Source organism: Anarhichas minor, unplaced genomic scaffold, assembly GCF_050575085.1.
Source record: "Anarhichas minor isolate MPS153535 unplaced genomic scaffold, ASM5057508v1 ptg000010l, whole genome shotgun sequence".
In the NCBI taxonomy this organism is placed as follows: domain Eukaryota; kingdom Metazoa; phylum Chordata; class Actinopteri; order Perciformes; family Anarhichadidae; genus Anarhichas; species Anarhichas minor.
Genome location: NW_027466456.1, coordinates 13231294 through 13245181, shown reverse-complemented (window position 1 = coordinate 13245181; position 13888 = coordinate 13231294). Strand labels below are relative to the sequence as shown.

Here is a 13888-nt window from a genome sequence, read left to right as displayed (position 1 = left end):
GCTCCCTTTGTCGATTGTGATTGGACGACGTTTTCCACAGCATCGACAGTTCTAAAATCCCATTTGTTCAAGACCTGTCAATCTGCAGTAAGTCCCGCCTACTGTGCGCCATTTAATTCGGTCCGTGTAGCTACCATTGCCCTCTACGGGTGCTCTTCACCGCTGATCTATCTATCTATCTATATATCTATCTATCTGAATAGACATAAACATAAAGCAACTTCCCTTCATATATCTTTACTTATGCAAACATGTATTTAAATTACAAACAAGAAATAGTTCCTTAACATAGTTGGAGATCTGTTCATTTTGTTGTCAAATCATTAAAAAATGAAAAATGGGAAAAATCCTGTGACAGATCATGACTCTCAACTGACTCTCTGGGGAAACAGTGATGAGAGTTGTGGCGCTTTCTGAAACTGACAAATAACAGGCAAATCCATTTGGATTAAGGATTAGTATTTTAGGTGGAAAAAGGCACAAGCATGGGAAAAAATATGTTTCTTCAAATACAAAATTGCTAATCTCCACACAGCAATATGTTTGTTTCATAAAATGGTTACTTTTTAGTTTGATTTATTTTTGTTATTGAAGCCCATCTTCAGTAAATACAACTGGTAGGTGTTTCTGACTGCATAACATAAAGAAAGGTAGGTTTAAGGTTTACTATATAGAGAATATTAGAAAACACCTCTGAACAATTCAACAGCACAACAGTCTCTGAAATGACCTAAAGTTTAACCAGCACCTCTCTTAAACCTAAACTAAAACTGAGCATTAATTGTAACCTCAAAGCAGGAAGGAATAGGAGTTATTGCAGGGCTGTTGTAAAAGGTTGCATTAGTTCTGGCTGGATGTAACTAATAAACTGTACAGTGTAACTCATATTCTCTGTCATCGTGATCATTTTCACATGGTTGAATTACCATGTTCTTCTGTATTTGGTAAGAAGGATTTTTTGTGTCTTATATTAAAAGATATTAGTGGTGTGGTCTAGTCCTTCATCGTCCATATCAAAAAATATAAACACAGAGTAAAGGCTATGTGTGTGTGTGTGTGTGTGTGTGTGTGTGTGTGTGTGTGTGTGTGTGTGTACATGTGTTCCACTGTAGCTCCTTGCAGCTGTCAGCCCAGAGGGTGGTGAGTAAGCAGAATTTATGCTCGAAGAGAAGGTACTTCTGAGCTGTGAGCCGTAGCTACAAGGGTGAAGGCTGCCTGCCTGCCGTCTGTACAATGAAACATGGTATCCAGGAGGGCTGGCCAAGGAAGTAGATTGTGTATATGCTGAAGAGACATGGCCTGAGGCCCCGTCTTTAATCTTTCACCTGAGAACGCAATAATTTATAGGCTGCTCTGTGTGCACAAAGCGTGACAACTGCCACCTTACAGCTGTTGTGCACCATCAATGGACAAACATCTTTGTCTCTTCTGAACAAAAGGATAAATTTTCTTAGGAACATATTTCCTCTCCTGACACACGCGGTTTAATAAGCCTTCCACTGGTTGTAAAACTGCACATGACCGTTTATGATAGAAACATACTGTATATTTTACCAGTACAGAGGATCCACCAACTGAGTCTTCGCCATCAGTTTGTTTTGAAGGATGTGTTTGGGCGTAGGCTCGCTTTGACATAGGGTGACTATTGTTTGCCCATTATAAAACACATGAGGCAAATGTGAGCACACATGACAACACTATTTGCTTTGTAAAGTAAACTTATAGTTTGTTTATGTGAATGGTGTAGAGATTAAATGATGGCTTTTACAGCTGCTGATAGAGAGTATCCAGTGGATTAAAGTGAAGATACACTTGTCCCTACCTGAGTGTCACTAAAAATTGAATCTATGAAGATATTTTTTGCATTCATGAATAAGTGATAGTCTATCAAATCTTCCAGGACAGGGTATAGTGCATTCTCACAAGACAGCAACCTGCTGGACAGCAGGAACCACCTGCCTGATAGACCTGCTGCTGAGAGGATTGTTGTATTGAAATTAAAGGTGGCAGGTACAATTTCTTAAAGAGCATGACAACTCAACAGCATTTTGGATTTCACATAAACGTTATCAATATAAGCCATGCATTTTGTTTGTCTGGGTTTTGCCTTAATGAACCAAGCAGATTATATTTCTGGCACCAATTTCAGGCCTAGCTGCTGGAAGACAGAGGTCACTGTAGGGCAATAACTATACATTTATCCTGGAGAACGGCAAGGCGAGACTGCAAGGACATGCATGTATGAAAGAAAACATTACGTTATAATAAGTTATGTTCTTAAAATATTTCTGTGGGATTTTAAAATCTTAAAGTGAGCTGTGCATGAAGTGATTTTGTAATAATATCCAGATTGCTTAACCTGACTTTATGTTGGAATTTCTCATGACGAAATTTCTTAAAATTTGCCTGCTGAGACAATCTGGGACATTACTCATATAATCATAAGGCTGCTATGGTGAATTGTTGTAAATTGTGTGTGCATGTGTCTGTGTCGCCCCCCCCCCCCCTCCGCCCTCCCTCTCTTTGTCCCTCCTCCATAGTCGTCGGAGGAGAGCTCTCCATCTAGCCGCGCATCCTGCTTCAGAGTACCCCCGCCGCTGCACCGACAACCTTCACTTCACTTTCGCACTCATTTAACCCCTTCACTCGGACACCCGCCGGTCGCTGCGCTACACCCATGCGTTGCCCTCCTCCTGAGATGCGATACTATTGTACAATTTCCCGGAGAATATCTTCATCTTCCGTTGCTCCTCGCTGATAGAGAGCATGCCCGGCACGGGGTCGGCAGCGACAGGCGCTGCAGCCGCGGCGGCCGTCGGTGGTGCGACCGCCGCCGGCGACGGCACCGAGAGCTCCCGACACCGACACCGAGCACAGCAGGGAGAAGCGGAGAGGCCGGAGCCGGGCGCTGCCCCGTCACAAGGCTCCTCTGGTGTGCTGGGTGAGTCGAGTATTGCTTATTTCGCTTTGGACGATGCGGTTTAGGAAAGCGCATAAAGGAAGAGAGGACAGGTGGCCGTGATGGGGAACGAGACGAGTACCGCACCATACACCTCGCGGCACCGTTCTTTTGTCTCCACGAGGGCGTCCCAAAAGTACCACTTTATTAGACTACAGGCCTGTAAATAATGGTTTTGACTTGTATTACATGTCTGTATGGAAGTGGCTTTTTAACATTAGCCAATGATATTATATCCTCTCTCCAGGAAAATGGCTACATTTTGTCACATCCATAGTGTCTGGTTTTGACCTTATTCTCGGTTACCTCCTGTCGTGACATGCCTATTCCCACAGTATATCGGTAGCCTAGGCTACTTGTAGTTATTTCTGCTATATATTTTTTCCCCACTGCACCTTTATTGGCTGCAGGCTACCATTGGCTACTAGTTGTTTTTATTTATGTGGTGTATGCGTCTTCCGTTTAGTTCTGTATTATGAGATCTGCCAGGTAACCAAATGTTTTTGAACTTCATGATGTCATCCAGTGATTTCTAAACTACTGTAGCCTGACTAGACGGTCGCTGTCTATTTCCCCGTTATTGCCTCACTGTCAGTTGCCATGCTATTGGATGGGGCAGGTGCATGTTTTGTCATTTGGGGGTTGAGCCATGAAGGCTCTCACAATGATATTGTCATAACTTGGTGCCGGTGTGGTTTATACCCCAGTGTCATTCCTGTATTTTTCTTTAGGGAGTTCTAAAATTGTGGTATTATCTACCTTTTAACAGTGTAAGCATAACAAACATGCTTTCTGTGTACTCTCCGTGACCCTGATAGTGTGTCAGAATAGCACAAATCATAGTTGTCTAGTTGCGAGAATTGCAAGTGAGGCTATATTTGGAACATAACACAGTATTAGCCGGTGTAGAGAGAGCCTCAGCTGCCGAGCCAGGGTTGTTTCGTGTGTGGGGTGCAGACTACCTCAGCTCCCTGCGTGTACTGCTGCAGAGTGATGCAGTGGAGCAGTGGGCTGTCAGCCGATGAGCGCCCCTTTCCACACTTGGTCAAGGTAACTTGAGCTGCCGACTGGAAGAGCAGCCTGATGCACCCAGCGGTGCCTCCTCGGGTCCCGAATAGGTTTCAGGAGGGTCAGCAAAGTGAAAACGTGTTCAATTTTACAGCTACTTCATCAGCTCGTGGCAATACTGGAGGTAAAGAGGAGGACTGGGAGTCTAAACCTGTAAGGGTAGAGGCAGATAGCAAACATCTACTCTCACGTAAGGTTCCAAACCCTTAATAAATGGGGGTCAGTGGTCTAAAATGTGTAGGGTTTAGTATCAAAACTTGATACGTTATTGATAGTAACCAAAATGTATCTGTAGCATCAAAACTGTCAAGTACTGAAAGCTGCATCGAATGCTAATCTTGTTTCCTTAATCTTTGATCAGATAGTTTCTGATCCGAAATCAAAAGTTTGCCAATTGTATTTAGACAATGGTCCGCACGTTATTCATTTAGACATTTGAATACACCTATTCTGTTTAAGGAGGAAAAGGGTTTATAAAAAAGAGACTATTTAAATGTCTTAAAATATCAGTAAGATATTGTTTGGGTATCAGTTCCGAAAAGTCAGGGATTGTTTCATTGTAGAATTTCAAATGATAGCTTAGTCAGCCCTACATACACGTTTCTTCTTGGGTTTATTTGACATCAGTAGGTTTGAGACTGTGTTTTAGCCCACCACTAAAGTTGGGGAATATTATATCCGCAAGAGAGGTAATGAATCCCCCCCTGAAAAATCAAGGCATGACTGCTTTGTTAAAGTATCCTACAACAGTTGAAAAAACTCTTATTATAGTGGCCACATTATTACAAACAAGACCAATGCACTTTGACTGCAGGGTTGAACAATCTCACGCACAAACAAGGGAATAGTGTACAAGCTTCAGTCACTCATGTGAGAATTTATTATTATACCTGTAATCATTCAATGAATGAACACTGTCACAAAGATGACAGTAAAGAACGCATTTAGGTTTTCTTAAAAGGGTACTTAACTAATACAAGTAAGAGAACCCCAACCAAAAAGCATAATTTGTATAAAAATGGGTACATAATAAAGAAAACAAAAACAAGTCTTGTAGCCACTATATTTCCTTTTTTCGTGGACAGAATTTGCCTCCCCATGCACCAGGACCACCTGCTTTGTGTTAAATTGCTGTCAAAGCCGGCCTGTTTTTGCTTTTGTTTGGTGAGAATATTATGTCTGACAGTGAATGCATGAACAACAGCCATAGGGAAAAAAGTCTCAGACAAAATGCATCTCAGACAATAAAATAAATACTTTACAGTTATGAAAAGTATCAAAGGTTGGACTGGAGGGTTTTGCCCTCTTGGAACCTCCTGCCCCCCACTTGCCTGTATATTTCCTCGCATTGGTCATGAGGCAGAAGGATTGGGTTTGGGGACTTCAGTGGGATTACCGTGATATCACATAACCGCCCTCACACGTGTCAGTGTCAGTCAGCACTCAGCGAGCACAGCCGCAAGTCAGGATGATTTCTCCAGTTGAGATTTTGGTTCCAGCCTGAAAGGATTTTCCTCGCTGGAGGCTTGGATGCTCGATTGTCTCCATGCCTCCACCACATTTTCCTAATCCCCCCCCCCCTCAGTAGACTGGAATGACTTTGATCCTCTCAGCCATCTTCCTTTGTAACTCCCAACACTCACTAGCCAGCGTTTCAAAGATTAATCAAGCGCCCATCATTAGAAAAACGCGACGTAAAAGTCGCACCAATTAGTTTGTGTTCCCTTTGAGGCCAGTGTTGATAAGATTCTGTGTTATGGAAATCAGGTCATGTAATTTGCGGTTGCCAAATCAGCCAGCGCAGTGCTTTAGGATTTAGGACATTTGTTAGGATATAAGGTGAGATTCTCGATATGGAAATATTCAGTGTCTCTGAATATGTTCCCAAAAAAGCTTTATGATTTGAACTCTCTCTATTGTACTATAAATTACATTTTTACTTGAATTCTGTTTTTAATCAGGTTTAAGTTTTTTGTCTCATTATTGCAGTCTGCATCATGTTCTAATTGTATATCTAAGCTATGCTACAACTTCTAAACTATATATCCGATAGTGAAGGTCTTTTCTGAGGCAGTCGGGGGATCTGAAGGGCTGAATGTTCGCTTGTTTAACTCCATCCTTGATGCTTGGCACGATTTATGTGCACTTTACAGTCTGCAAGACGCTTGAGAAGAATGTATTAAGCAGGGATCTGCACTCATGTATAGACCTTTAGCCAGGGCTCTCGCTCTCTCGCTCTCACTGCCTCGTAAGTCGGTAGAATACCTCAGCTTTGCTTCAGACAGATTTAGTCAGGTTCGGTGTCACACAGGTTGCTTTAAATACAGCAGTGTTGGGAGGAAAAAGCGTCACACTGAACTCCTCGAAAGAAGAGCTGTTTTTCACAGCAGCAGACAGACTGAGCCATCGGTTTTGTGCCCTCCCACAGCTTCATTAGTGATGAATGTAATGCAGTATGATATAATGACAGCAGTGTGTTGTGCCTAATGACTCTAAACGTAATGCCTATATCGCTGCATCTCTTTGCCCGTCTCACTCGTGCTCATTGCGTGCTCCACGGAAATATCTTCTCCTCTCCCACGATAGAATAAGTACTAAGCTGCACATTAGCTGCATCAGCGAGAGAGGAAAATCACCTCTATGTGGGGTGACCTTGCTGCTTGCAATGTTGGAGCTTTATTAACCTTACCTGATCGGTCAAACACACCACTGACGGATTACTCTGGTGAAGCAGCTCTTAATGGGGAAGACATTTTATGATAGAACGAAGCAGACCATCAGGCTAACTATAAAACTAAGTGGCTGGCTCCTTACTGTGATAACACTTTATATTTACTATGGGCTTGCCTTAGATGATCATTAGAAAGATCATTGCAGTGAAGTAGCTGCTGGTCAGATGAAGGTAAACATCTGTGCTTCAGTCATTTTAATAGATGTTAGTTTGTGTGACTGGTAAATTCGTTTCATGGTCTATTTCAAAGCATAGTGGCTGCTTCTGCTCAAGCAAACTACCCAAACTCATCTTTCTGCAGCAGTGAAAACCCATCACTTCTTGTTTCTGTGAGGATTAAGGATGCATCAATCCGATACTGACCTTATTAAGCAGGTCATGAATTGGCCATGATGTGACCGATCCATATCTTCATCAAGTAATTCCGCCATCAGTTGCAGTAATTCAGTCATGGTGGGCAGTTGACTCCGTTTTTTGTTGTCACAGGAATCCCTGCCTTCATATTACAAATTAGTTCCCCACTTTGTGATATTCAGATTAAAAATGTTGGAAAAGACGGCATAGTGTTCTCTGCTGGTACCCTGAGTCGAGGCATCGAAATCGGTATCTGGAGAAAACAATTCGTATTTCTTTTCCAGAAAGGCCGTCTTGAAAAGCCAGTTGGTTGATCTTTTTGTGTCCGTCTGTTTTTTCACTGAGGAGGGTATGTTTCTTGCACAGGGCCATGTGCTTATTAGCCAGTTCTGGAGATGATCAATATGCTTCAGAGTTGCCATTATGCGTTTAAAGAGTGTTTCTTGCATCAAATAAATTCTTAAACAAACTGAGAGCAGCACGATCCGTTGATTTCCATCCGTTTAGTGACAGATCAATGTGGCCGCACCATCCGACCAACAGCTCGGTGTGCTTTTTGCTATCTGAATCTTGTTTGCTTGGTTCTCCAAATGTAGAGATGATCCCACACATGTAGCCTACCACCTGCACTATGAGACACCTTCAGGTTACAGTATCCCCCTGTAACTGCTGTGTAGATACCTGTATCCAGAGCCATAGGTATGTTTTAGGAAGTCCCTGTCCCAGAGTTGTGATAAAGACTCAGTCTTGCCAGTGGTGATTCACTTGCCCTAGATTCTCAGGTTTTCAATGGCTTAATCATATCAGCCATAATGCATCTCTGCTTCTAGCCAACCAACTTCTAAATCCCCATCCATGCTCTCTGAAAATTTACACTTTTTCCATTTATAGCCGTGAAGATTATCAAACTGTAAGCAGAAAATGATAATGCACACTCCAGAGCTTAATGCACTCAGAGAGAGAGAGAGAGAGAGAGAGAGAGAGAGAGAGAGAGAGAGAGAGAGAGAGAGAGAGAGAGAGAGAGAGAGAGAGAGAGAGAGAGAGAGAGAGAGAGAGAGAGAGAGAGAGAGAGAGAGAGAGAGAGAGAGAGAGAGAGAGAGAGAGAGAGAGAGAGAGAGAGAGAGAGAGAGAGATGCTGGTGTCTCCTGTCTCCTGCCTAGTGTGGATGCAGTGACATGTCTCAGAGACCTTATCGGGGAGTTTAGGCTCCATTCTCTGGGATCAAAGCACAGTCAATAAGCAGCCTCCTCCTGAGAGTAACTGATATTGCATTCCTGAAGGGAAAAATAGTGCCTTTGGTCACCCTGTCCTTTATCCTCTCTGACTATACTGACAAGGACTGGATTTGATTTATTTTTTATTTTTTTTGGTAGTTGCTAAGCAAAGTTATGAGAAATACAATGACCATGGTGAAGAATGCTGATTTTAGCCTCAGTTGTAGTAATTGCTCCACATTAGCCACTTTGCAGCCTCTAGACAATGCTAAAGGGCCATGAAAGTGTAACATACAACACACGGGGGAGAAAAGCTCTTTCTCCTGCAGTCCATGTTCAGGTCAGAGCCAGTCAATGAGAAGCAAGGGAATCTTTAAGCACGCTCAGTCTGTAATGCAGCTCTTCATCATCTCTATCGTTCTTGTTTCTCTCTTAACTCTTTCCTGGGACTTGTTTTGTTTACCAGCTATATTTCTACATTGGTTTACCTTTTTTCCTGTGTGGCTCTGTATGTTTACCTTGTTTAGTAAAGGGTGAGGGGCAGGAAGGGAGCTTGTTGAAGGCATATGAGGAACAGAATCAGTGCTCATCGGCCTCTACCGTTAATCTCCGACTGAAGTGTTCAGAGAGAGTAACTCATGCGCTGCTCTGCAATGGTGGAAACAACACTTTCTGCTCATATATTAGCATAGAGCCCACAGCTGTAGATGACAGATAAGAGCTTAGCAGAGGGTTCTCACCTCAATATTGTTCTTTTTCTGTCCTTCCTTTTAATCAGTTTTCCTTGTTGATGTTGGAAGATATATTTAAGAGAATCATTTCATTTGTATTCTTGCCAGAGGCAACATCTGTCACCAAGGCACTGCATTGAGCCAGGGACCAAGCATCCTATAGTTTGAACAATTACATCAAGTAACAATGTCAAATAAAGACCATGTCAAATGTATATCTTCTGTATATCCTTCGGTTTCTTTTAGAGCTTTTTCAGCAGTGACAGTGAACCCAAAACAACAGATTTAGGTGAAAGTTCTCTGTAAATTCATCACTATGAGCGACACCTGGCATATTGTCAAGTTGTTTTCACAATGTCATTTGATTGTTGAATGAAAATATCTATTGTTTAAAACACACATTTTAAACCTACATTAATAAGTGATGTTGCTAAATGATGAAATGAGTCCGTTAGATTTAGGATTATCCCTAAACTACAGCTTTTAATTATAATAATAATAATACAATAATACATTTTATTTATATAGTGCTTTTCAAAATTCTCAAAGACACTTTACAAACATTAAAATCATCATAAAAAAGCTAAACATTAACTTTCAGGTTGGAAAAGGTATGAAGTTATGTAACAGTATGACATATATATTCTGTATCAGCTCTTCATTGAAGCCTCTTCATATTTACACTGAATTATGTATTTAAACACAAGACTCCATGTTTTAATGACGTGGAGAGTGGAAATATAATTCAAGTCTTGTGCATCATTTTATGTTTCCCATTATTCACCCTGGCATCTTTGGGAGTTTTGGGGTTGTCACTAGAATTTAATAAATAAAGTTCTGTCGGTTCAAACAAAGCTTTCCTGCTCAGATTGAGTTTGCACAGACTGGTCCAATGACGTGTCAGTAGGGTAGAAGAAGTTGGAGTGTGTGATTATTAGTACGGAGGTAGTTTTCACTCTTCTCCTTTTTGTTTAGTATGAATTTGCATCATTTGTTCCTCATCTGAAAAGTCCAGTCAGATTCTAAGAATTTGAATGTGGTGAAAGCCTTTTCACAACCAACATGCTGTTCCTGCTCATATGTTTGCACACTGTCAATGTTGACTGATGACTTCAATAGTAAAGTACAGACTTTCATTTAGCTTCCCTCTGCCTTTACCACTCCTTTCTCCTTATCTTTTTGTTTACTGTTCAGTCCACACCATATAAAGTAACATATACTTTATGTGCCGTCTGCAGCAACACGGCCGTTTTGTTGGCTACATACCTCATGTGCTTGCTGCAGCTTTTACTCCTGTCATTTCACTTAGAGAATTGCTATGAGAAGGCTGAGATTGTGCAGTGTTGATGAAGAAATTGGTTGTCAAGGAACATCGACAGCATTGCCACATCCTTATTTGCATTTGAGAACGTAATATCTCTAGTTTTTCACTTTTCTCCAGTATTTTTATGGAAGCATACGAGTCAACAGCTCGTTGTTTGTTGTTTGTATGAAGGTTTCTGAGTATAACTGTCTCTATTCACATATAGAAGAGTAATTCATTTGCCTCTCTTTAAAGAAAAACTGGTCCGGCTTCGCCTTAAAGATGTAGCGAATTTTTAAAACTGTAAGATTAGTTGAATGTGCTCAATCCCGCACTAGTTTTTGATGAACCAGTTATTGTAGATTTTAATAAAACAACCATGTTACACTTCCTATGCTGCTCCTTCAACAGCACTACTCGTGTTACATTCCTCCAGCGCTAAATAAATTAGAATGAAATGCTGCCTCGATCTTCCTCAAGCTCTTTTTTTGAAAGGCACAAGAAGTCAAAGCATCATTCAAGATATCTTCCTCTGCTTGTCATTGAGAGGGAAAGGAAATGGGAGGAATGGTTTAATGTACAATAATCACTGGTTCCTCTGGGTATTGATTGGACTCGGAGCCTCCCTCCCATCTTTCCTGTCCAGGAATAGAATATCGTACCATCATAAAGATCAGTTAATCCACAGCCATCCGACTGACTGACTCACTCCGACAGTATCTTTTCTCTAAATTCACTTGTTATTATCCTTTCCTCTTCTATTGCCATAGTACCCAGCATCATTTCTGGCATGAATAGAAATACTTAGTTTGCCTGATGCTTATTGGATTGTGTCACCACACTAGAGTGGCTGATTATCTAACGTTTGTAATTATGAATGACCTCCTGAAAACTAGATCCTCCTCAATTTTAAAGAAAGCAATCTAATTTATATATTTATTTCCCATAATTCAATTAACTTTCACAAGATAGATGTACTACAACTTTCCTAGACAACAGGTTGCTAGGTTTGAGTCCGCTACAGTCAGTCAGATGCACAGTAACAGGGCTACATCAGACGCTAATGCCCATTGTTAAAGCTCTTAAAAATGTAAAAAACCCTGTTTCCCATCTTTATCTTAAGCTAAGCCAACCAGGTGATGGCTCCAGCTCTATATTGAACCCACAGATATGAGAGCATTATTGATCTTCACATCTAACTCTCTGCAAGAAAACTATTTCTTAAAGACTATAATATCAATTCCATCTTAATTGTATTTTTTTTCCAGGTATTTGGCCATGTTGTTGTGCTGCAGGGATCCTTAACCCGCTCCACACAACACAGAAATGACCACTAGGACATGTTTGCATTGTTGCTGTGTGTGTAATCCTCGTCCCTTCGTTCTGTGTGTTAATCAGAAAACTCTTCCTTCACTTTGGCAGTTGTCCACTACTCAACAAGGAGGTCTTTTTGCTCCACAAAGGCTGCTATTCACCCCAACTATATTCATCATCACCACTCGCTTATTCATAATTCGTAATCCCCCCCTTGACAATGCTCAATTCAGCCAGTTAGATAACCAGCCTGTGGTTGTCTGAGGGAGAAGTCTGCATCAACTGGGCAGTGTTGAATCCCTATTCAACACTGGCTTCTGTTCATGATTGTTACCCGACTGAATATTAGACTACATCAATTTGCTCATTTAACACTACCTTCACAGCAGATATGACAGCTCGTTCCCTGCTTCTTCACTGAGGTGCTGTAGCTCACCCAAATTAACCAGCTAACCCAGAAAGACCCACCACAGAGAGTAGGAAATGAAGGCAGCAAATTAAGAGAAAGAGAGAAAGATGATGGGATGGGGGAAAAGTGATACTTCAACTATTCTGCTGTGTGAGCACTGTGGCTCTTTCCTGGTCTTCTCTTGTCCTTCTCTTGGCCTGCAGCCACGGGCGGCTCCAGTATCACATGTAATCATTGTTATTTTGAGGCCAAGGACAAGTCCCTATTATCCTCCATGCGCCTGTTAATGAGGAAACCAGAGTTCTGACATCCACCAGCATTGACATCTTCATCCCATTTGTCACAAAGGTGGAACAGACACCTCCTATCGCCCTCTGAAGAAAGACGGCCCTAATCTCAATTACATCATATACAAGTTATTTTGTCTAAGAGCAGGTTTCTCTGGTGATGGTAGCAGCGTGGTTCTGGGAATGACTGAAATTATCTCATCAATGAATGGATTGCCATTCATGAGGCCTACTGACCTTTTGTCTTTTCGTAAACCATAAGATTAACATTTTAGTTTTTTAGTGAAATGTCTCGACAACTATTATTTGGCACAAGACATTTATGTTCTCAGGATGAATTGTAATAATTTGATGATCCCTTTGACTTTTCATCTAATGCCAACATCACTTTTAATTTCTCCAATACTTTGGTCGATCTCAGCTATAATTTGTGTTTATGCATCTGAGCATCCGAGTGATAAAAAATCATTATACCATCCTCCGTCTTGTCTTTCTGAGTCGGAGATATAAGGACAGCTATGATATCTCCTACTTGGTGACTATAGAACTACAGAATCATTAATAAACCACTGGCAACATGGCTACAAAGCCCCCATAGTCTTGTATCTAATAAGATCATTCAGCTAATAAGAGCTAAAGACCGTTTTGTATTTGGTTTCACTTGTTAACAGAAATTAAGCTTTTGTAAAAAACACTGTTGTGTTAGTGCTTTACCACTGAGGCATCTGCACTTCGTTAACTCAGGTTTATTTCTATCACCATCAAGCATCACCCATCTTCTTTCCCTCTGCCCAGTTTGAAGGCATCATCCACAGGAGCTACATGTCCACGATGATGACAAATACCTCTTAAGACAGCCTGGGTGAGAGGAAAGGCAGGAGAGCTGAGAGAGAGATAAAAAGAAAGCATGGAGAGAAGGAGGGACTCTGCCCAGTGGGGCTAAGCAAGAGGATTTGGATGAGAGAAAGAGGCAGGGATGATAGCAACAAAAAGATATAGAGAGTAGGGAGAGAGAGTGAGAGGTCCACGGTGTAGAAGAGGGGAGCAGACTTAGGTGAAAGAAAGCAAAAAAAGACATGTGGAGTGCTCTGCTGCAAAGGGAAGAGGGGGCTTTCATATATTCTAAAACACATCTGTGTGTGCAGCTGCCAGTGAAAATGAGAGATGCAATGTGGAATTGGGAGTGTTTGTCTATTTGGTGCCAAAATGTATGCAGACTGTGTACCTTGCATTGGGAGGGTGCAGGTGGCCGTTGCGACAAGCTAGAGAGCGATTCAGTGTTTGGAAGTTGGAGAAAGCAGGAGGGAGGGAAAAGTGGGAGAAGGAGACAGGGACAGATACAAGGAAAGGTGGGTTATGGTTTGCTTTTTTTCTCTCAAGACATGTCGGCTGCAGTTGCAGAATCCACATAATCTTCACAGGTGGAACGGTCTGATTTGATATTTATTTCACACATTTTAGCTGCATGATTTGATGACTCAGTATGCATGTCGTCGTTGAACCTTTATATGTACAGTG

At 41.5% G+C, this 13888-nt stretch overlaps 1 protein-coding gene across 1 annotated transcript in view; it reads left to right on the top strand.

Annotated features, from left to right (window-relative positions):
- Nucleotides 1-2766: 2766 nt before the first annotated feature.
- Nucleotides 2767-13888, top strand: part of ano8b (anoctamin 8b) — a 31841-nt gene continuing 20719 nt past the window's right edge. Inside the window, exon 1 of the mRNA XM_076088656.1 lies at nucleotides 2767-2941. Coding sequence (XP_075944771.1) covers nucleotides 2767-2941 — 175 coding nt within the window. The remainder of the gene's footprint in view (nucleotides 2942-13888) is intronic.